The sequence below is a fragment of the Micromys minutus genome (genome assembly GCF_963924665.1).
Source record: "Micromys minutus genome assembly, chromosome: 21".
In the NCBI taxonomy this organism is placed as follows: Eukaryota; Metazoa; Chordata; class Mammalia; order Rodentia; family Muridae; genus Micromys; species Micromys minutus.
This window is the reverse complement of record NC_137956.1, coordinates 19871070-19896032: the sequence shown is the minus strand read 5'-3', so window position 1 is coordinate 19896032 and position 24963 is coordinate 19871070. Positions and strand designations below refer to the sequence as shown.

The following is a 24963-nucleotide window of genomic DNA, read 5'->3' as shown; positions in this document are numbered from 1 at the left end:
TTAGAATGACTGTGTAGTGGTTGGTGGTTATGGTAGATAACGCAGTCTCTTACAAAGATGTAACAAGCCCACAGTTTTTATGTCGATAAGATCTTAGCAATGTCTTATGGAAATCCTAAGCCTGTATTTTGAATAGTCTTTCTGTATTCTAGGAACTGAAGAAGTAGTACTTGTCATCTGGGGATGAGGGACACACCAGTGGTAGCTCTTGAGTCCTATCCTTAAAATCCTATTTAAGCATGTCCATAAAGTATGACCCAAATATTGCCACAAAAAGAAGGGGAAAGTCAAATTAACTACCTCTAAAATACAGCCAGCTGTCTTTTAGATATATATTCCTAGATGCTGACAGATCACTATTTTTATGCTAACATCATTGGACACTCGGAAGTTACATCTTTTCTCAATTACAAATTGCTTTGAGAATGAGCATCTTAGATTTCCTTGGGTAAACCGTGTACAGTTTAGTACACATCACCAGCATTTAGAATAAAAAGTGCTCAGTGGTTGTTTTTAACTAGACTCACAGTGGCTACCACTTATTTAGTGCCAGTACAGAGGAAGCATCGTAATAGATATGGAAAATATCCCTTCGTTTGGTCCTCTCAATAAAGGCACATACTGTTGGTACTGTCCCTGTTTACATATGAGAAAATGGAAATGTCAGATTCCCGATGCACAGGCTGAGTTACAGTCCGGCTCGGTGCTCTGTCTAGTACATTATGCTGTACAGCCTTCCTGCCCATCTTTCTCCATGCTCATTAACGTTCCCATGTATTTTGAGTAGACATAAGTAGACTTTCTTTCTGGTGCTCACAGTCACCACTTACAGGAATTATGTTGTTTCTTTTACAAGAATGTACTTTCATGTGTTTCCATGGTTTCATGAAAGATTGTCCTTTGCATAATGTCTCTCTCTGTCTCTTTTTGCTTCAAATTTTCTGAACCTGGTCTGTTTGATTTTCAGTGTTTGATGGTTTAGGCGATCTTCTGATGCCAACCATGGCACCATCTGGGCAGCCTGCCCCTGTTTCAATGGCCCCACCCAGTCCTGCAATGGCAGCCAGCAAAGGCCTTGGAAGTGACCTTGACTCGTCTCTGGCCAGCTTAGTAGGCAGTGAGTAGTCTGGTTTTATTTTCTAGACACATATATGAACTGGATTATTTTTTCTTTGTACCTTTTCATATTTGTCTCTCTGGTTTTAGTTTTGCTTACGGGTAAGTGTATTGAAGAGTGGCTCTACATAGTTAGCTTTTCACCCAGTGCCTTTCTTTGGAAAGTAATCACTTTCCATTCCATGGTCTTGCAAAAATACCCATGTCTCTTTTAATATAAATTACCAAAAAAAAAAAAAAAAAAAAAAAAAACCAAGGAGGAGCACACACACACTGGCATGCACAGGTAATATACAAAGGCATTTCATATAAGTCTGCAATCATCCGAAAGTAGAATTATACTAAGTGTAACATATTTATAGTGTCTGAATATTATTTTTTAAACAAGTATTTATTGATCAGGAGGTATTCTTCCAAGCACTGGAGACGATTCGGTGGACAAAATATATAAAATTTCTGTTGTTATGGCCCTCACAAAGGTCATAGACAGAACAGTGAAAAGCTTAACATGAATAAATTCTGTTTATGTTACATCATGAGTGTTAAGTGGGAGTAAGGAGTGGGCTCCATAGCTGTCGGAAGAATGTTCGTAGGCTGAGTACACTTCAGTACAGACTAGTGTAGAGTTCACCTAACAAGTCCAAAGGACACACAGAGATTCAAGTGGAGCTGAGGAGATGGAGAGGTATTATGGACATGGACCTTGATTTAACTCTGAATTTTATTTTCTACCAAGGCAGTTTACCTTTGTGGATGTCTTGCAGTATTAGGCAATATCAAAAGCTTAGCAGGTCGCTTGTGCATTCTTCTTTATGCATCATCCCACATATTTTCTTTTACATTCACTGTGATCTGAGCATCCATTAGAAAATGCCTTTGTGACACCCTGGAGACTGTTAATTATCTCCTCCTCCTCACGAAACTATCTCACTAAGAGATGGCTTTTGGTGGATGTGTACTGTCCCCATATCCTGTGTCCTGAGGGTCCCTCCAACACAAAGCCTTCTTTTTGTCAACCATTTGTAACCATCCTGTTCCCTTAGAAAAACTCACCCACTGGAGAAATAACTGATGAATCTTGAAAAGCATATCCGAATCTGAAGGACTAATTGGTTTTCCAACTTCAAAAGTTCTCTAAACCTACAGAGACTGAGCTAAATGATATCGACGTGGCCATGCACTATACTGTAGGCCACAGAATAGGAGTGAGAGTCTGGAAACGAGCCTTCATATCTACTGTCAAGTCAGTGTTGACAATGGGGCAAGAGCATCCAATTAAAGAAAAGCCTTCAAAGGTGTGTTCTGGATCTGGAGAGCTGGTTCTGTGGTTAAGGGTGCTTCCCGGTCCTACATCAAGTGCCTCGCAACCACTGTAACTCCAGCTCCAGGGACTCTAACACCTTCAAAACCTTGTTCTAGAATAATGTAAGAGACTCAGAAAAAGGAATAAAGTTGGACTTCTTTATAGGATCAAAAATACCTTCAAAATAAGTAACTATTATATAAAACTATCCAACTCTGGGAAAATAACTTCACAGTGAATCTTGGTGAGCTTGGACTGGGCAATGTTTTTTACTTACAATTCCTAAAACACAAGCGACAGAGGGCCCTGGAGGGACAGATGGCTAATGGTTTAGAGCCCTTGTTGCTCTTTCGGTGGAACAGAGTTGAGTTCCCAGCATGTATATAGCAACTCACAACCATCCACAGCTCCAGTTCCAGAGGCTCTGGTTTCCTTTAGGACCACTGCAAGTACAGGCACAGGTGTGGTGCACATACAAACTTGTAAGCAGAACACTAATACACATGAAATTTAAAGGTCTAAACAAGTAAAAAGGCAACTTTCTAGTGTGAATTTCTAATCACAAATCTTGCCAAGGACTTCTATCCAGAATGTGCAAAGAACTTCCTCAAATCAAAAATACATGTAAGAAGAATGCAGCATAGAAACTAGCAAAGAACTTAAATGGAGATTTCACAGGGCAAAGCTATATCCCAGGATAGCTTTTAAATACATGGAAAGATCTTGAACATCATCAGATGTCAAGGTTGTGCAAATTAGAGCCACAGCAACTGGACAATTCACACCCCAAAGGATGGCTATGAAGAAATCAGATTGGTTTCAGTGTGGGATATTGAAACCTTCGGACACTACTGACGGGCTTGTAACACTGTTACCTTGGCATAGTAACATAGTGAACTATACCTCTCAGCAGCCCTACTACCAGGAACAAGAAGTAAGTGAGAATGTGTGTACTCACAGAAGCATGCACAAATGTTCTTAAAACTGTCAGTTATCAAAACCTGATGTTGGAAACAATCATACGGCTCCTTAGTGAACAGTGGTGTATAAATTGCAACCAGACCCACATCTTCACATCTTATTCCCATCTGCCCCAAAGGGATTCATACATGTGTATGTATGGATTAACTGCCCAATTTTGCCTCTTCGCATGATCAACATAAATATTTTGTTGCCCTTGGAGTTGTTTACTGTCGAGATTAAATTGTGTAATTTAATTGAAAATAAAAATTTTAGAAGTAAGACTTCGTCTTCTAAAAACAAACATGACTGGCCAGGAGTGATAGCCCATACCTATCTATGGGCTCAGCAACTTACAAGGCTGAAGTAAGAGGATTTCTTGAACCTGCAACGTAAGAGACTAACCTGAACAACACAACAGAATACGGTCTTTAAGAAATGGTCAAAATTATGTGTAATGATTTCTTGATTTAGTTTAGTTACAATATATAGTAACAAACCAGCTACACACTTTGTAGGGACTTTCTGCTGGCTGCTCCCTCAGCCTAGAGAGCACAGCTTTGGGAAAGCCTTGTGTTCTTCAGGAGGTCTTCCACCTTGTGCCTCCTCACCCACTTCTAGCAGCCATTACTTTTCTTACATCATCCCTTCTCGTCTGTGTTACACCAGTAGAGTACAGGTTCCTTCGGATCGGGGTCTTTGATGGTTCTCTTTACTGATGTATCCCAAGTGCCTAGGATGATGCCTGATTCAGCTAAGACTCAACACATCTTTGCCAAACTGATAAACGAGGTGCGGTGAGGGTAGATGATGAAGCCAGGTATTCCCAGGATCACTCCTATTCACAGCACACATCTGAGCACCATCACAGCAGCAAGGGAAGAGTTTGCAGCTGCCTGAGCTGTTTCAGCCCAAGGAAGCCCCTCCGGGTGTCAGCACCCAGGGATCCCATTAACAACTGATCGTATGGGCACACACTGCCTGGCACCTCACCAAGTTTCAGGCTTGCATAAGGCAGGTGTTTAGCATAAGCAGCAGTGCTCTTGCAAACACTCTAGGTACAGAGAGCCAGTTAGTCATTTGGTCATTATTAGCTGTCATTAGAGACAGTTTGGAAATAACTGTTTCCAGGGCTTGTTCAGATAGCAATCTTAAACCTTCTGAGCCAGTCCACACTAAATATGATCTTTAAGTCTGAGGTGAAGTTAAAAGAAAATTAAAAATTCTAGCTTTGTTTCCTAATACAGTTTTTTTTTAATCTAACTGGATACAGTCATTGCTAGGCAACAATCTAGACTCTTCTCAGCCTCCTGGATTTTATGAGTACTGTAATATATAAGCTGAATATAGAGATTTAAATTCTTCTTCTTTTATCCATTTGTAGATCTTGGGATTTCTGGTACCACATCAAAAAAGTAAGTGTTTTTCAATTAATCTGATTTTCTTTTAACCATGTGTTCATGTGTGTTTAGTCAAGACTATCAAATCAAACATTTCACTCTCTGGAAATGTTATTTCCCGTTCTTAAGCTAGACATTTTAAGGTTCTTTTTTTTTGTTTGTTTGTTTGTTTAAGTTGATATTTTTGTTGTTAGTCTATTGAAATCTTCAAGTTAATGCTCTGCTTTGAGAAAGAATGGTTGTATTTCAGGCTAGGGTTGCTGGAAATATTTTAGGATGGAGTTTTGAGTGTTTGGTTGGTTGATGGGTTAGTTGGTTCCTCTGTTCTGTATAGTTTTAAGTGTTTTAATAGCTTTAAGTTTGAGATTCAGCACAGTGTTTCTGGCTAAAGTTGATTTTAAAATGTCTTTCCTGGGTCATAAGATTGATAAACAGTATATCCTTTATCAGATGTACGTTTTTATTATTGAAACTCGGGTGAATGTTACAGCCATATGATGACTATAAATCATATTGTAGGTAGGATACATTGAAACCCTCTCTTGAGCCCTTTAAGAACAAGAACAAGAAAAACAACAAGCCATCGTCAGTACATTTTAAATTAAAAAATGAAGCAGTGTTGGAGAGATGGCTCTGCAGTTAAGAGCACAGATTGCGCTACGAGAGGACCTGAATTCTGATCTCAGCACACATGCCAAGTAGCTCACAATTTCCTGTAGCTCTAGCTCCTGAGAATCCAACACCTCTGGCCACCTGGACACCTGCATTCATGTGTACATTCCCATATATAGAAATATACACATGCACATAATTAAAATGACAAAAAATAATTCAACAAGATGTGTGTCCAGATTGTTATATCATTTGGGGAGTTTTTTTATTAATAAAGAATTTAATTGACTGTTCTGCCATATTTCTCTATTATAAGTAACGTGAAATTCCTATTGTCACTGAATTCAAAGGTCTCATTTGTTTTCTTCCAAATGCTTTTGTGATGTCTTAGATACTGTATGGTACGGCTCCTTTGTAAGTTCTAATCTCTACTCTCCATAGGTTTGAACAGACAAATTTAAACCCAAGTAAAGCATCCAGAAAGCTACATGGCTTTTTTTTTTTTTCTGAATTTTGTGCTTTGCTTCTTTTTCATACTTGCCCTTTAGGGGGGACCTGCAGTGGAATGCTGGGGAGAAAAAGCTGACGGGTGGAGCCAACTGGCAACCGAAAGTCACTCCGGCCACATGGTCAGCAGGTGTCCCACCGGTATGTAACAGTGAACCAAGTTTCAAGTACACAGAGCGGGTCATTCTGCTTAACTTAACTATTAACGTTGTATACCTCTGTTCACATTAAAGAGACATGAGCAAGATACAAAATTCAATGAAATTCAATGGAATCCACTAAATTGTCATGGAAGAATGATTACAACCTATGTTTAAATACCTTGTGGTTGCATTTATGTTTCTGATTTATTTGTAAAATTACAGGAATGGTTTTTCAGTAGGTCCCCCATCATGGGTTGTAATATCATTTTATCATATTTCTTGCCCAAATCCTCTGATGGTCTAAATAAGTAATGAAAACTATTATTTTTCTTCCTTATCAGAAAGGATGGGTAATGTGCTGAATAGTTTTATGTCAACTTCCACATAAACTGTGGTCTTTTTTTTTTTTTAAGAGAATTTCAATTGACAAAATTACCCCAGCAGACCAGAATGTGGTGCATTTTCCTGATTGCTAATTTCTATGGGAAGGTCTAGCTTACTGTGGACACTGTCTGTTTTGAATTAGTGGTCCTGAATGGTATGAAAAAGCAGGCTGAGCAAGCCATGAGGAACAAGTCAGTAAGCAGTGCTCCTTGGTTCCCTCCTCATCAGTTACTGCCTCTGGGTTCTGACTTGAGTTCCTTCCCTGACTTCACCTCAAGATGGACTATGAACTGCAAGTTTCCCTCCCAGTTTGCTTTTTGTCATGGTGTTTACCACAGCAATAGTAACCTTATCTAAGACAGGTCCTTTCTGTCTTATGAAGTTTTAAGACCATATTTTTTTTAATATTTATTCATTATATATAAGTACATTGTTGCTGTCTTCAGACACACCAGAAGTGCATCAGATCCCATCACAGATAGTTGTGAGCCACCATGTGGTCACTAGGACTTGAACTCAGGACCTCTGGAAGAGGAGTCAGTGCTCTTAACCACTGAGTCATCTGTCCAGCCCAAGACAGTATTTTTTTTCAGCCCAACAATTTTAATCATGACACTAGACCATCGTCTTTTCCATGTTTTAAAGTATATTTACTTCTATATTTTAAATTCCCATGTCATCCTTTTTTTTTTTTTTTTTTTTTAAACAAAACTTAGGTAAGCCACTTTTCCCAAGCCACTTGGAGTTTTCCTCCAGTTCTTTCATAGTGAAAGTGGTTTGGGCTGATGAAGGTTGAGAAGCTGCAAGCTCATGAGTCTGAAGAGCATCCCAAAATGAACTTCAAATCAGTGCTATGGTGCTTGTCTCCCTTTAAAACTTTCAAGTGCAGTTTGAGAATGCTTCGTAAATCCACATACACAAACTTGAGATGCACACATTTTTTAATTACAGCCTATTTTGTAAAGCCATGTTATGTTGTCTCTTTTTGAATTTGTTCTGTGTGGTCCTGTGGGCGTGTGTGCACAGCAAGGCACTGTTCCTCCGACCAGCTCAGTTCCTCCAGGTGCCGGGGCCCCGTCTGTTGGGCAGCCTGGAGCAGGATTTGGAATGGTGAGTGATGGCATAGTTTACATTCCTGACATCTTTACACATTCTCAAATGAGTGGGCATTCCTAGGTTACATAAAGAAAAGGAAACCTCAGCTTAAGTCATCTGCTTTGGGCCTCAGCCAGGCTAGACAGGAAGTGTGGAAACAGTTACAATGTATATAAACAGTTACAATGTATAAAAATATATTGTCATCAAATTACAGTACAGTGTCATATTGTTTGGGGACTGATATTTGCAGTGTATTTTAGCTTAGTTATCCAGATCAACCCTCTCTATTCTAGCCTTTCACTCCAGTCTTCTATCTTAGCGTGTTTTAGGGCCCTTGTCCCCTGAAGAATTGCGATAACTGGAACACAGCTCCTGATTGGAATAAGAATGTCCCATGGCCAGCCAGGCTTGTCCACAGCTCAGGGACATTTCCCCCCATCTGACAGTCTCAACAACCAGAGTTCAAATTCAACATAATAAATTACAGTTTCTACCTGTGTGGTTTCCTCAGAAATTGTCCAAAGCATGTAAAAGGTGTACATGTTGGGGTTTGCACTTTGTGCGTCCCAGACCTGCTCTAAGGCTTCCTTCCTTTGCAGCCTCCTGCAGGGACAGGCATGACCATGATGCCTCAGCAGCCAGTCATGTTTGCGCAGCCCATGATGAGGCCACCCTTCGGAGCTGCAGCTGTGCCCGGCACACAGGTCAGTCGTCTAGAGTTCCCAGCACCACACATTTATGCCTAAACATAAGACTGTCATGCTGTTAGTACTGCGTGGTGCAGAGGCAGCACAGCCCCACGCTTCCACCCTCAGCAGCCTGAGGAGTTCTCCTAGTCTTTCAGGATTTCAGGCCAGACTGGGTTTTATGACTTGAAAAATTATATTTCTGGACTAGCCAGTATAAAGCAGATTTAACAGGAAGGTTAAAAGAAAACTGCTCAGAAAGAAAGACACCACCCAGATAGGTGTAGCCTTCTCTAAGAGAATGTCACATTTCCTTGTCAGTGTATAGTTTGGGTGGGTTTGTAGCCACTATCTAGGAGGAATTCTGGAGGCATTAAAAGGGATCCCTGGGTGGTTCTGGCAGCATCTGACAGGTTTGCAGTTGATAAGATTAGAGTCTAGATCACGTGGATACAAGGAAGTAGGGTATCTGTACTGTACACATGATAGCAGTTTTGTTTGAGACTACCCAGGATTCGTCCTGGAAAACCCTATCCAGTGTTTAGGCCATAAGCATGGTTCATTGTTACTTAACATAAAATGTCTATATATGAAAGGAATATTACTTCTGTGTTAGCCTTCACAGCAAATGTTTGTTGGGCTGGAATTCTTGCTTCAGTCAGACTCCAGGGTGAAGGTTTCCTTTCCTGCCTCTTGGTCCTGTAATTTTTCCTGCCTCTCTACCCTGCCTCAGTGTGGCTGTTTTAGAAGGTGTTCTTGCCCAGTGACACTTTCACAGCTTTTGCTTCAGGAGCAAAGGGACGTGGAAGTAGTATATGGTGTGGGGACAGTGACAGAGAACTAATGAGCCTGTGGGCCTTCCTCTTTTCCCTCCTACTTAATTCATAATGGTTCATTTGGGGTACCAGATACATGTGTCCCAGTGATAGAAATTTAGGTTTAGGGATTGAGTTGTTATTTTTTTAAAGATGGTTCTGTGCAGCCCAGGCTGATCACTATGTAGCGAAGACAATCCTTACCTTCTGCCTGCAACCACTTCCAGATTGCTGGAATTACAGGTGTTCAACACCACGCTCAGCCAAGTAAAGAGTCACAGTTCCCCAGGCTGCAGGGTCTACCCAGCACTTCTAACAAACAGCGACACTAAGTTTCTAAACTCCACAGTCACCATAAAAACCTCTTCCAGTACCAGCCACAAATTTGGGAGTCCTCAGTTCGGACAAGCTGCGTACAAAACTGGGGTTCTCTGTGATCCCCTTCTGCTTAGATTTCTTCATGGTGGCTCACAGAACTCAGGGATATACAAAGTTTATGATTAAAGTTTTACTGACATGAAAAGATACAAGTTACACCCAGCTAGAGGAGGAGGGATGATAGGACATCTGGGAGAGGCCCAAGCATGAAACTGCTCCTAGCATCCTGGGAGACAGTGTTGTCATCTGCAGAAGATCACTCAGGTCTCAGTATGGCGTCAGTGAGCCCTTATTGCACAGTGATAATTGATTGGATTACTACCTATGAGCTGGACTCAGTCTCCAGTCCCTCCCCACCCTGGAGGCCATGCTTGCTATTATGTGGCCTAAAGACTCAGCAACATAATAACGGATTAGGCTTTCTGGTATGGCCAGCCCTCCCTCTGCTCTGAGTCAGTTTCACCATACATCATGGAAGGGCCCCTGTGACTCACCTTGTTAGTATAAGCTACTGGGGTTGTCCCAGTTTGCTTTCTATTGCTATGAGGAACACCACAGCTAAAGGCAGCTTGGGGGAAAGGGTTTGTTTCAGCTTACAGTTTATAGTCTGCCATAAAGGGTTAGGTCAGCTCAAGGCAGGAGCCTGGAGACAGGATAAAGACCATGGTAGGATTCTGCTTGTTCCATGGCTTGTCCAGTCTTCATCCTTATACAATCCAAGGCTACCTGTCTCAAGAGGGTACCACACACAATGGCCTAAGCCCTCCCACATCAATAATTAATCAAGAAAATGCCCTACAATCATGTCCATCAATCTGATAGAAGCTCTTTCTCAGTTGAGGTTCCCTCTTCCCAGGCAACTCCGACTTGTACCAAGTTGGGGTGGGGTGGGAGGACTAAACTATATATGTGCTTCTGAAGCAACCATGAATAGCAAATTACTGTTCATGTATTTGGAACATTAGTGGGGTTTAGAGTTTATCTTAGCAGGAGCCAGAATGAAGGGAAAACCTGTTTTTTAGGGAGAGCAGATTCCCTACTCTATGGAAATGCAAAAAGTATAATGCCTTTTAAGGGTTTGCTGCTAATGTTGGCCATGCAGGAAGTCCCCACCCCACCCTTGATGCTCCTTTTAAGTTGTCTGGTAAAATAAAGAAGCATCTGTAGAACCAGTACACTTTTTCTCCCTGAGCAACTGGCCTGGTCAGAGTGGGAACCCAAAATTATAACTTGAGTAGCAACTTGCTGAGCCAACTAAACTAAGCCAAACACAGTTGGATTTAATGATGTCAATAAATGGCTTTCCTCTTGTGGCATTTTAAATGTACTGAGTGGGTATTTATATTGTTTTCATCGATAATTGATGTTATCATAAATCCTGGGATAGTATGCAGGATCCGAGATATTTCTTTATTTACGATTATTTTTCTTAGTTTCTCACTCTGTGGCCCTGGCTGGCCAGGAACTTCACTGTATAGATCAGGTTGACCTACACAGAGCCATCTGCTTTTGCCTCCCTAAGGCTGGGATTAAAGGTGTGCCCACTGTGCCTGCATAATATTTTCTCTATCAAAGAGAAAACATAAAGAACCAGTGGAATAGGCAAACCTGTACAAAAAACCTTCTCATGGAAAGCTGTCTTTCATTACTAATGCCTGGACTATCTCATTGCAATTTTAGGTCATTGTCATAATATTGTCATCTTGTGGGTAGATGAAGCCTGTTGCAGTAAATATTAAAAAAATAATAAAATTGGTTTACCTCTCTATCAGCCCTGAGGTCTCACTCCTCAGGCCCAACCCTTATACGGAGCCTTGCGCACCTCTGGCGCCCAGTCTGAGCCGCCACCATGGCCCAACTTGTCTGTTTAACTCCCTTCCCTGGCAGTTTTCTGCTGCCTGTTCTCTGCCTCTGTCCTGGGGTGTTTCTCTACCCCAAAATCCCACACAAATACAACTCTGCAGCCGGTAGTTTTTCATTCAGGTTTATACAGTCAACTCTTAATCCACAAACCCTCTACACAACACGATTACATCAAATAGACCAAGATATAAACTGCCCTTCTATATGAGATAGTAGACCTTTAAAATCTTTAATGTTCTTAGCTATTTAATACCAATCAATATCACCTGGGTCTAGCTGGTCCTTGGGAACCTCCATCTTGCCACGACCTCTCTTCATTCTCTAACCTCTCAGACCTCTCCTCTCTTCACCTCCCTCGCCCCACCCAGTCCTTTATTTTACTAATTAAAATGGGAAGGTCCAGAAGAAGTCACCTCTTGAGTAGTGACTGGGAATTAACATTAAAATACAAACAGCTTCGGGACAATCTACAGAAGCCTTTGTTTCTGCTGAGCACTTTCAAGCTTTAGCACTATTTTTTTTTTTCCTTTCTAAGAAGCTCTACCTCAGTTTGACAGATGTGAGTTGGGTGGATACCGCAGTCAGTAGAGAGGTTGGGCATAGGAACAGGTTCAGGATCCTGGCTTTGGGAGCTCTCCTTCCCAACCCACACACACACAGACACCTCACACCACCATTTCAGATTTCAGAAACTGCTGTCATCTTGAGATGTCAACCATTCCTCCAGACATGCTGCCTGAAGCCTTTTAAAGGTTTTCCCCTGCCAGTCCTAAAAAGTAGAGCCCCAGAAGTTTCTTATGCAGTTGATAATTACAGTGTTGGATAAGATCTGTGAGCCCTTGTTGCAAGCACTGATGGGCAGGGTATGAGGCAGGAAATGACTTGTTCATCTGATATGCACACTGCCCAAAAGCTGTGTTTTACTGAGAAATGATCTATATGAAGCCTAGTTACCTATTAATTTAAAGTAATGTCTTACCCCATTATCTTAGTTTCCCCTGCAATCGACCCTTCCTGTAAGAAAAGCAGTATCATTCTTTTAATAGATTGATGTTACTAATGATTCAAAGTAAGAATGCTTTCTGCATAGAGAAATTACTTCATTCACTCTCTCTCCCCAACGCCTTTCTCTCCCCTCGCCTCCTCATATGTGTGTGTGTGTTTTACTCTATATTCTCATTTCTTCCTAACTCAGACTGTTCTCTCAAACTCCCCATATTTCACCTTGGCTGAGTCTGATGTCAAAGAATTTCAGGAAACACAAGCATCGTTCCCAGTGTTGTCCTCTCCAGTTAAGCACAGCCCAGACTAAGTAGAAGGAAACAGCTGTATTAACTTTTAGCCGTCTGACTTCTGTGTGTTTGTTTTCTCTGGTATATGTTCTGCCTAATGCTTACCTGTCTCTTGTGCTTTCTATTTCTGCTCTCTGGGGCTGACCTTTTCCCCATTAGCTTTCTCCAAGCCCTACACCTGCCACTCAGAGTCCCAAGAAACCTCCAACCAAGGACCCATTAGCGGATCTTAACATCAAGGATTTCTTGTAAACAATTTAAGGTATCTGATACTGAGCTTTTTCTGTGAACTTGTAATAGTGAGCTTGTGCAATGCTTAACTGTTCCAGGTATGAAATTTGTTACTTCTGTGTTATAGATAAATGATGGATGGAAGATGGATGGAGGATGGATGGATGGATGGTTCAATAGAGGATGGATGGATAGATAGATGATAGATGGATGGATGGATGGATGGATGGATGGATGGATGGATGGATGGATGGATAATTTGAGTGTTTAGGGTTTTAAGTTTGAAGTCAAAACCTGTCCTTATCAGTGCATTTTTAAAACCTTAATTTGTTAAAACCATAGGAGAGCAAACTCCATGGTTTGTTCTTCTCTTGAATAGCACAAAAACCATACCAGTGAGGCAAAAGTCTCCCAGACTGCTACGTTAACTGCTGATACCACTGTTTCCCTGATAACTAGACTTCATCAGATGCCAGCATGTATATAGTACTAGATTTAGAAGTCACTTAAAAATTACATTTGGCTACATAACCACCTCCTTCCATTATACTTACTTTTGATTTTAAGGTAAATGTTAAAATTCTTAAAACCTTTGCATTTACTTAAGGTGAATTTTAAATTTCTGGCAGTCTAGTTTCATATTTCATAAATTTAATTTACCAAATGGCTCACAGTGAAAACAATGGGAGGAAGCCGGATGGCACGGAAGCTTGCTCTCAGTCCTGGCACCTCCCGTAGTCGGTGGCTGCTTACGGACATGCTCAACGTCACTTCACTCATTTACTCAGGATTTTTCATATCAGTTTTTCACCCTGTTCTATAGTTGAAAGAACTTAATCCTTGAGCATGAAATGATTTTTCAAGGTCCCGTCAGAAGAATAGCAAGAATATAGGAACCTTGGACCATGGTGCTGTGCAATTTCTATGATACATCCACCACCCACATTCATTAGATACCAACTTTTTTTTGTGTGTATGTGAAATCCTATCTTATGATTATTTCCTCAGACTAAATTAACAATAGCCAGGCCTGGTGACTTTAACCCTAGTACACTGGGGACTGAAGTAGGGGGACTGAGAATTCAAGGCTAGCCTGGGCCACATAATAAGAATCTGTCTAAAGGGAACTATCGATACGCCATTTTAATGCTCTGACACCTCAGTAAAGAGATTGTTTTTTCCTTCTGTCTGTCCTCTTGGATCAAGACCAGTTAGAAGTGTGAGGCATCACATGTCTCAGCGGCTTCTTTCACGACTGTCTCTAAGCGCTGTTCTCATTACATGCTAGAACCTTGCTAAGTGACACAGCGGGAGATTGGAGACAGTCCCTGTCCCCAGGATCCATACCCCAGGTAGACAGACAAACATTTTATGGCAGAGAGACTCCTTCTGAGCCTAGCAAGTATTTCATAAGAGAAAAAGCACATGAAGGACAGATGGGAGAGACGGCACCGCCTCCAGGGTTCACCATCTTTCCCAGCCTACACTGTCCAACAGTTAAGTGGCTCATCAACAGACATATAAAGTAATGGTAGCCACTGCCCTTCCACCTGCCACTGCTATACGGACTAGCTCTGAGGCTGAGATTGCTAGTAAGTGTCAAAGTTTTAAAGGTTATTGATGTTTTATTTTTTTCCTAAAGTGTCTAAATACATAGACTTGTTTACGTTTCCTGAGTGAGTTTTATGTTTATCTCAGTTAAAAAAAAAAAAAAAAAAAAAAAAAAACCTCTAAATGTGAGTTTGTCAAATTCCCCAAACTCTTTTCCACTCTAAAGAGAACATTGTAAGAGAGGTAAAATGTCCGTGTCTTTTAATGTGTGCTCTATTTTCTAATTTGAATACTCTTTTCTTTTTTCTTTACAGCTGCAGTTCTTGTGACTGAATAGGAGAAATAACCTGAGTTTGGAATAACCTGAGTTAAGACTGACGCTCAGTTTCACAGTGAGCCGCCAGTACCAAACCCAGTGCTGACTCGTAACTTCTCCCCAAACACAGCCCGGCTGTGACCGTGAACATTAGGAATGTGTACTTTTAGCTGTTACCCTCCTCTCCAGCTCATAGCGTATCCGGGTTCCTCGTGTGTTGCACGACATAACGGTGAATGGATGGTTCCAATGCCTTTAGTGCTTTTCTGGACGTTGCCCGTGGATGAAAGATGGCGCAGCTGTTATGTGGTGAGCCATTTGGAAAGATGTGTCTGTGTTTTCGAAGGTTTCAATGTATATATAACTTTTGGACAAACGCTCGTCCTCCCATGAACTCTCTTCTCTTCTGTACCTCTGTTACAAGTGTAATGTGATACTATCAGCTAGTGAGGAAAACACTCTTAACTATACAAAAACTTTTTCGGTGTGGAGTACATTTTTCCAATCACAGAAACTTCAACTTGTTGTGAGAAATGTTTATTTTTGTGCGCTGTATATGTTAAGAAATTTTATTTTAAAAAGAAATGAAGTTTAATGTCCATAATAAAACTTCTCCTTGATGAAGCTACCTTATCAAGAATGAGAAAAATCATATGAGAAGTCCATATTTATCACTGCTATATTAAGATATATATTTTAATTATATTTGCAGGGTTTGCATCTAAATTGACCTATTTATTCATTCTTGATCAAAGGCACTGAAAAGTGGAGCTTGTTTCTTTTGTGTCTCTGAAAATGCAATTAGAGATGTGCTGTTTATTGTGACTATGAACGTGCCCCAAGAGACATCTGTAACTTAAAGAGAACTGCAAATATTTTTTATTTCAGTGTGGATTTACATACATCTGTTCAGTTAGTATTTCTTTGTGTGTTCTATAGACTAGTGTTTCTCCATCCTTCGATTGAGCTCAAAGTGACTTCTATTGTACCTTTGTGATAGGATTGAAACCAATTCAGCGAATTGTATCTTTTAATGTACATACTGTATTCTTTGATTTTTAGTTTGTTGTCATATTGTCTGTGCCGATGGCTTGGCTGAAGATTTTGATGCGTGCACAAGGTCACTGTTGATCAGTGTTGTTTAGTGGCTTGGCAGCTCTTTGTAAAAGCATATTGGGTTGGAAAGGCATTTGCCTATTTTTCAAATTATTTAATAGATGTATGGTACCCTTTAAAGTGGTTGTATCTGAATTTACTGTGGGGATAACATACACTGTAATGGGGGAAAATTACCTAAAACCAATTTCAAAATGGCTTTTCTTTGTATTTTGGTTTAAAAACCCAGTGCATGTCTGCCCTCTGAGATGCAATAAATACCTTGAACAAAGAAAATACAAATGTACTCTTTCTGTCTTTGTCTACTTTTTAAGAAAAAGATGTGTCAAATGGAACATACATAAAATATTAAGAGTACTAGAGAGATGGCTCAGAGCTTATGAGTGTGTACTGCTCTTAGAGAGGACAAGGGTTTGGTCCAGAGCTTGGACCAAAAGCCACATAGGGTAGCTTACAACTACCTGTTACCCTAGTTCTGGGGAGATCCAATGCCTCTGGCGCTTGCCACCTTCCCTACCTTCTAGAACACACATGCATACAAATATAAAATTAAAAATAAAAATCTTTAAACTATTTTAATAATTTAAGTATTTAAGGCAAGAAATTTTATCCATGACAATATAGATTCCTTTTGCAGTAAAACTAAACAAATTAATTTTAATGAACTGTCATTCAATTGGGGACTCCATCATGCCTAGAAGCTACTTTAAGTTCTATATTGCAAAACATATGTTTACTTTTAGGTATTCTTTTAAAACACACAAATAAAGTTTTTTAAAGTGTGAAAATTTCCATAGAACTTAATAAAGTAACCAAGTCCCAGTTTGTACACACACTTAAATATTAATATTGTAATTACATAAAACTTATCTTGTCCGGTTGTAATAAAACTGGGTGCCTACAGCTATGTTACTATAGCATCCACAAAATGTATTTCAGTCTTGGGACTGGATTATAGCTTAGTAACAAAGCACCCACCTTAATAATGACTAAGGTCCTGGGTTTAATCCTAATCACAACACACACACACACACACACACACACACACACACACACACACACACACACACGAAAAATGCCCAATCTCAGGTAGGAGACTCTTTTAAAACGTGTTTCCTTTGGCTGCCTCAGATTTATAACTTGAGAACTTGACTCTCAGAAGCAAACATAAGATCATGTCTGATGATTTTTTTAATGCATTATTTATTTACAGAAAACAGTGTTTACCTGCATGTGTGTGCATACTTGGGTCCAATGGAGGCAAGAAGGAGGATTCAGATCTCTTAGAACTGAAGTCACAGACAATTATAAGTCACCATGTGGGTGCTGGGAGGTGAGTCTGGGTCCTCTGCAAGAGCAGCAAGTGCTTTGAACTACAAAGTCATCTTTCCAGTCCTCCCAGGTCATATTTGCATAGATTACTTAGTCATCATATTATAATAAAATATCTTTTAGAATATAAAATAGTTTAAGATTAAATTTTTGCATATATGCATATGGCATAAATTTTTAATAGATAAACTATAAGAGTGTTATGGATCTTGGCTATGTAGAGACTCTGGATGTATTTGTGAAAGAATGGTCTTAGAGTGTCTGCATCCCTTGAGATACTTTACCCCTGGTGTTAGGCTGAAGGTGCACATTGTTCTGTGTTTTTAAGGCACTTTGTAATTACTTGCCCTGGGCACTAAAACAATGGCTGTTTATGGGGTCTGGGGAGAAAGCTTAGTGATGAAGAGCACTCAGTCCTCTTGCAGAGGACCCTGGTTTGGTTCCAGCACACTCATGGTAGCTCTCAACCATCTCTGTTTCGCTCCAATTGCAAATTGAATTTCAAGGACTCCATTGCCCTCTTCCAGCCTCTGGGGACGCCTGAGAGCACATGGTGAACAGAAACTAAGGCAGCACACATGTGGGTGGAGGGAGGGTTTGTGTGTGTCTGTGTGTGTCAAGTATGGTATAGCTGGTAGCCTAGCTCACCCCAACATGTCATTCAGGCTTCCCTGTGGGTAGAGCCTTACAGAGAAGTGGGGGGCCTGTGCTGTTTCAGGCTGTAGCAAGGCAGTACTTAACCCTAGCTAAACTCTCAAACCTGATACTGGATCTTTCAAGTTCATTTCCAGGTCCATCTGACAGGCAGGCCTAGTTTTTCAGGATAAAATATTGTATAACTGATTTTCACAGCAGAGGTCTTCACATTCTTTATTCTCAGGACCCTTTGTGTAAGGAAAAGATGACAGGGCACCAATGAAAGGAAAAGTCACTGAAAGGAAAAGTCACAGGGCACCAATGTTGTGAAAAGATGACATCCTGGGTTTCAGCACCAATGTTAGGGGAAGGATGAAGAGAGTGGGGGCATATGGCCCATGGAGGTAGGTGAGGCCTGGGGGCAAGGGAGATGCCTGGGGGGGCATGGTGGGAATCCCTTCCCCCTGAGGGACCAGCCACACAATGGTATAGTACAGAATAGAGTTTATTCAGGTCATGGGAAAGTTAAGAGGGTGGTAGAGGCAGGGGGGGGGAATAGAGGAGTAGAGGCCAACCATGAGCACATGGAGGGAGAGGGGGGAAGGGAGGAGGAATAGGGGTGGGAGAGCAAGAGAGCCAGGAGGCAAGAGAGGCCAAGAGAGAGAGGAGGGGGCAAGCAGCCCCTTGTATAGTGTCAGGTCACTGATACAGAGCATACCTGGCTACTGCCAGGTAATTGAGGGGTGGGGTTTACAGAATCCCAACACTTCGGACTCTGAAAACTTACTGAGGACCTATAAAAGCTTTTGTTTTATGTGAGTTGCTTACCGTATAGAGAACAAATCTGAGAAATTAAAAAATTTCTGCTTAATCCATTTTATAGCAGAAGTGCTGAAACATTCCAGGTTGATAATGTTTTGTGAAAAATACAAATTTCTACGAACAAATTTGGAAATTTAGAAGAGCAGTGACATTTTCAGACACTTTGGGGTTTTTGTTTTGATTTTTTTTTTTTTTTTTTTGAGGTGATAATTATATTGTTTCCCTTTCCTCCCTCCAAACTTTCCCACATGCCTATCCTTTCTTTCAAATGTATGGCCTTTTTTGTTGTCACTGCTTGCTATTGAGTGTGTGTGTGTGTTTATGCACATTCCTAAATGTAACTGGTTGAGTCTATATAATGTTACTTGTATGTATGATTTCAGGACTGACTGTTAGGTATTGGATAACCAGTGGGAAGACCATCTCACAGGCTCTCAGCAGTCCGCAGCTGCCTGTGAGTCTTTGGCACACAGCTCTTCAAATTAGACTTAACAAAAGGTAGCTATGCTTCCTTACCGACTGAGGCATTCTGTCTGTTAGAAAAGTGCTTGGTGGGTCATTGGCTGGGACAGTCCACTATGTGTCCACAGGAAATAACCTGGAGAAACAATGTTGATCTCACAGGCCCTGAAAGAGTTAGGGAATCCTTAGGAAGCCACCCACCTCAGTTAAAGAAAAGTAGGTAAAAGACTTGCTAAATGTATCATTCAGTAGATTCGCCTGGGGGTGGGGAAGGTGTAACCTCACCTCCATTGTTAATTGTAACCTTCCAAATGCTCAGCTCCCAGTCCCCCACAAGAAGATTTTAGTGAGGCTGGGGCTTATGCAGGAAAGTTAGTGTCCAACTACTTAGAAGGGAATCAACCCACTGTTGCCTGGGGGTTGTTTAACATCTTTAAGCTTTGGGGAGGTGGGGGGTTTGGTTGGTTGGTTTTTTTGTTTGTTTGTTTGTTTGGTTTTTTTTTTGCTTGTTTGTGTGTGTTTGTTTCCTTCTGTAGAATGAGGGTCCATCTACTTGTGTGCATATTATATGAGATAATGAATGGAAAACATTTGGCACAATAAAACACTGCTGTTCCTACTTTTAAAAATTACTTTGTGGGCAGAAAAGATGGCTCAGCAGTTAAACTCAGAGGACTCTGAGGTTTTCTTAGCTCCCAAGTGGCAGCTCACAACTGCTTGGAACTCCCAGGGATTTCAACACCTCTCCTGGCCTCTGCAGGTACCAAGCACACTGCCAGAAATAAACACATATGAAGACAAAACACCTATAAACATCAAATACATTTAAATTATTTTTAATTGCTGTGATTAGTTTTGCTGTAGGTTTGATTTTTTTTTTTTTGTTTCCATTGTAGGAGTAACAAAAGAAAGAAAAAAATTCTCTAAACAGTGGGGGTAGTAAGATTCCACAGTAAAGCCCAGGCACAGAAGAATGGGTTTTAAAGTTCAGTCAGTGTAGGTAGGTACTTGTCCCACATTAACTACATGGGACACTGACCTGTATATGTAAACCAGCAGGTGTACATGCAGATAGATATTAAAGTTCATACTTTAAATAAATAAATAAATAAATAAATAAACAAATAAATAAATAAATAAATAGATCATCTTTAATAAAAGTTGGTTTATCAGCAAAGCAGATGATCACTGAGAGAAGAGTCTCCTCAAGGGGACATTCCCTGGCCTTGTCCCATGCAGGGCTATACTCTGCAAATGTGGGTGCTGTGTTATGTTATAGCCACTTGTAGTACAGACTTTCCCCAAAGTTTGTCTTCAGCCCATCTCTGAGAGCTGCAGCCATCGTTGTAAGGAAAAGATGACGGGGCACCAATGAAAGGAAAAGTCACTGAAAGGAAAAGTCACAGGGCACCAATGTTGTGAAAGGATGATGATCCGAGTCACGGCACCAATGTTAGGGGAAGGATGAAGAGAGTAGGGGGCATATGGCCCATGGAGGTGCTGCGAGACCTGGGTGCAAGGGAGATGCCTCTGGGGGGTCCATGTTGGGAAAAAGTTCTAGAATGAGGGTCAGTAAAAGCATCTGTCCTCAGGGGTAGTTTAGGAACACTTCCCTGGGACCTCTTGGATGCTTACTCTGACAGATGTGGGGAGGGAGCTTACCGGGTCTTGAGCTAGTGAGCATCCGGATGCGAACCTGCATTTTCTTGAGTCGTGCTGGCACCAATCCAAGGTTGTTAAGTCACAGAAAGGAAAGAGATTATCTGGTCATGAGGAAATCTAATCTCACACGGGGCACCAAAGTAAGGAAAAGATGATGATCCGAGTCACGGCACCAATGTTAGGGGAAGGATGAAGAGAGTGGGGGGCATATGGCCCATGGAGGTAGGCGAGGCCTGGGGGCAAGGGAGATGCCTCTGGGGGGTCCATGTTGGGAATTCCTTCCCCCTGAGGGACCAGCCACACAATGGTATAGTACAGAATAGAGTTTATTCAGGTCATGGGAGAGTTAAGGGGGTGGTAGAGGTAGAGAGAGAAAGAGAGAGAGAGGTAGAAGAGTAGAGGCCGGCCATGGGTACGTGGGACAGAGGGGGGAAGGGAAATGGGAGAGCAAGGCTGCAAGAGCACAAGGGCAAGAGAGGCCAAGAGAGAGAGGAGGGGTCAAGCAGCTCCTTTTATAGTGTCAGGTCACTGGGGCGGAGCATACCTGGCCACTGCTGGGTAATTGAGGGGTGGGGTTTACAGAATCCCAACAATCCTCACTGTTCCATTCCCTCTGGATAGCATCTCCATCTCTGGTTAGGCTGTCACCACATCATTCTTCTTGATTAAAAGATGACTGTCAGTACACACAGTTTATTAAACTTTCTGATCTCTCAGAAGAAATACTTTGAGTCACTGGCCCACAGCAGCCATTAGTGGTGTTCACATTTGCCCTTAGTGACCTTAGATACTGAGAGCCCTAACAGGAGTCTCTGGGATATGAGGTGAAATCCTGCATTGGATGTTCCGTGTCCCTGGCTGACACTATTGATAGTTAGCTGCAAGTATCCTCCTCTGCATCAGTAATGCTCTGGCAGAGCTTCTGAGGAGGCATCCATATCAGATTCCTGCCATTAAGCACGTCTTGGCATCAGCAATAGTGACTGGGTTTGGTGGCTGCATATGGGATGGATTCCCAGGTGAAGCAGTCTCTGGATGGTCTTTTCTCAAATCCCTGCTCCTCTATTTGTCCCTTTATTTCCTCGCATGAGTGCATAAACCAACTTTTAATATTAATTAAATTAATATTAAATCTAGATGCAATCACCCTGCAGCCTGCTCCTTCCCTCCTTTTGTTCCTGAGACGGTCTCACTATAGAGCGTTCCCTGGCCTACAATTTACTGCGTAGACCAAGCTGGCTTTAAACTCAAGAGATCCTGATGCCTCTGCCTCTCAGTAGGGTCTGAAGGTGTACACTTCTACCCTGATGCGCTATGTGGCCCATTTCTTTCAATGCAAGAAACATCATTGAATTGTGACTGTGTATATAGCATTTCAAATGTAAGTTTGAAATTACAAGTTTTTCTTTTAATTGTGACTTTCTTTCAATGGGAAAAAGAAAAATGTTTGCCAAGTGAAGTTAAAAGGACCGTTTAAGTTCATAGCAGAAAAACAAAGCATCCATCACCAATTGTCAGAACAAAATATGGTAGCAACATACCGCATGTGTTAATGAATCCGTCACTGGAAATCTATATCATTTTCACTTGGAGTTCTTGCCAAGCCTTCCTTCTTTCTGGGTTGAGCATTTTTTGTCTTCACAGTAAGCACAGGACCATTTATTTGTTTGTTTGGCATCTGTGTCTACGTATTAACTTCTCTTTCTCCTCCAAGCTAGCTTTTTTTTCTTTGTTGTCTTCCAACCCAGCACCCATAGCTCTAAACTTCTTCACATTCAGCCAAGAAGTGTCTTGAACATCTTTCTTCCTTCCTTCCTTCCTTCCTTCCTTGGACAGTTTTACTGTATAGTCTTTCCTGGCCTGAGTGCCCAGGCAGGGGAGTTTCAAGGACCAGTCTGGCATTCAGGCAGACTGAGGTAGGCAGCCATGGGTGGCTGGTGGTGACAGTTGCAGTGGCAGCAACGTTGCAAGTTGGCAATCGTGGTGGCAAAATTTGCTTACTATTTGTAAATTTTCTCTTTCTTTAACTCTGTTATTCTGGTGAACAATTCCTGCTGCTAGTATGGAGGAATTAAGAAAAAACAAAGCTTACTAGGGCTCTTTTCTCTTTGGTTCAGGATCCTAGCCCCCCTCCCTCAACCCCACCCACTGCCCTGGTAAGAGGCTTGGAGTTCATTAACACTTCATGAGCCAGAGAGAAATGAGGAAGAAAGGGAGAGTTCAAAGACACACATAGATACACATAGATAACATGCACACTGGATGAAACAGAAATGGCTACACCACAACTTTATTATTGCTTTCAGCCTCTATAGCTTTTAGATAAAAGATTCTCTGTATAAGAAAAAAATCACCTCAGAGATAAAATGTTACATAAAAGGGGAGTTACAGAAGGATATTGATAATAAGTTCAAAACAGTGTTTTATTCTATAAGCTCATTATAAGTTCAAAGCAACAGTTTCATGTGACCTTGCTTTATCATAGTGCACACCTGTGGCCTCATCCTTGGACTTGACCTAGAAAGAATGTTTTCCCTTGGTCACAACTTTGTTCCAAGCTTGTTTTCTTATCCTAGTGCAATTGACCCATGACATGTGAAGCTTTGCAGAGCTCTATTTGTAGTTTTTACTCTATAGGGGGCTAAAGTTCACTTGTATCAGTTTAAGAGTTCTATGAAACTATTATCAGAAATTGGTGAACCATCTATTTCTCTATACAGTATTACTATATGAAAGAATATCTTCATGTTGATTCTGCAGGAAATCTGCCCAGGAATCATTAGGCTATGTAACAGTGACAGGAAAGTCATATCAGCAGCAAGAAACAATCCTGGGGTGCAGTCTGGTGACCCTGCATCCCAGAGCTCACCCATCACAGGCCATGCAAAACAGTGGGCCATCACCAGAGAATTCACTTGCAAGCCTTAGCCTTTCCGAAATATCTTCTGCTGGGGGAGCCTTTCATTTGTGTGAGAGAGACTATGGCCATGATTGGAAGCCAACCCAGAGCTTAATCGGAACTGGAATGTTCTTGAACTCACTCTTGGGGATTTGGGGTGTATTTCCATGGATCCCTGGTATCTGAGTTTCTGAGATAGTTCCCTGGGTCGTACTTACTATTAATCAAACCTGGAAGCCTTTACATTAAGGGAACCTGCTGCACTATCTTGAATCTAGCAGGCTCACAGTCTGAGGCTCTAGTTGAGTATAATAGATTCTAGCAAAAGGGATTTTCTAAATACTTTAGAATAGGGACGCCACAGAGTCCTTGTTTGTGCCAGCCTAAGAATGGAGAAATGTAGTCATCAGTCCTGGAAAGGTGATTCATGTCACATGATGGCCTGTGTGCTTCCACCAAAAGCAAGCTTTAATTTAGGTATGGGGATGCTGTGATCGGTGGGTGGATGACTGCTCAAGACATCATTTAAGGAGCCACATCAGCCACATGGGTGACACACTGGGTATTTGGTGGGTACAATGGTGTCACTTATTTCTCCAAGCCACAGGCCTTCTGGTGTGTCTCAAGTGCAGTGGCAGAATACTAAATTCAGCTCTGACTTAAAAATGCCAACTTTTATTTTCAGCCCATGGCTGGGTAAAGTGGTACTTCTGTTTTGTGATAGGACCTTGGCTCTGAGCATATCCTGACCTTGAACACTGGAATTTTAAGAATAGCACAGCAGTGGAGAAGAGAGGAAATCTACCTTTAGACAGGGACTATATTACACTGGTGTCCTGGTTCCTGAATCAGCACCACATGTGCATTCCTCTACATATGCTAGCTCTTCAGGGAAACATGGCTGCTGAGAACATTTCAGTCCATCTTTATGAATATGCGAAGAAGCAGAGCATAGTTGGTTTATTATATGCAACTGTGATGATAATCTCTAGAGTCGTGTATTAATTATGCTGGCCCTCTTGGAAAAGCCAGAAATGCAAGGGGGGGGGGGGGACAGAGAAACAAAAATAAGCCAGTCTTTCCTTGCTGGGTATTTTATCACAATAACAGGAGAAGCATCTGATCCCGAGACTGTATAGGTATCACCCCACCCCAAAGAAAACAGCTCCTCTTTCAGTATGTGTTCCTCTTCTACTGGAAGCAATAACTAAATGCCTCTCAGTGAGACGAGTGTTAAAGGCAATACATCTCAGTGAAATGTTAGCGAACTGAGTATTTTCGAAAATCCTTTAAAGTGTATATACAAACATGATAAGTCATATATTTTATTTAATTTTATTGAATTATTTTTAACAGCCCACATTATAAGAGAATGCCAC

At 41.3% G+C, this 24963-nt stretch overlaps 1 protein-coding gene across 5 annotated transcripts in view; it reads left to right on the top strand.

Annotated features, from left to right (window-relative positions):
- The window catches only part of SNAP91 (synaptosome associated protein 91), a gene marked incomplete at both ends in the record, with an annotated part of 106271 nt that extends 93462 nt beyond the window's left edge, over window positions 1-12809 (top strand). For 2 of the 5 annotated variants that reach the window (XM_080934253.1, XM_080934251.1), the window contains 6 exons: window positions 983-1117; window positions 4764-4794; window positions 5940-6039; window positions 7452-7535; window positions 8123-8227; window positions 12717-12809. In XM_080934253.1, coding sequence (XP_080790379.1) covers window positions 983-1117; window positions 4764-4794; window positions 5940-6039; window positions 7452-7535; window positions 8123-8227; window positions 12717-12809 — 548 coding nt within the window. Of the gene's footprint in view, window positions 1-967; window positions 1118-4763; window positions 4795-5939; window positions 6040-7451; window positions 7536-8122; window positions 8228-12716 lie in introns of all 5 variants that reach the window. The other 3 variants (XM_080934250.1, XM_080934254.1, XM_080934252.1) reach the window with 3 other exon arrangements.
- Between the last annotated feature and the right edge of the window lie 12154 nt (window positions 12810-24963).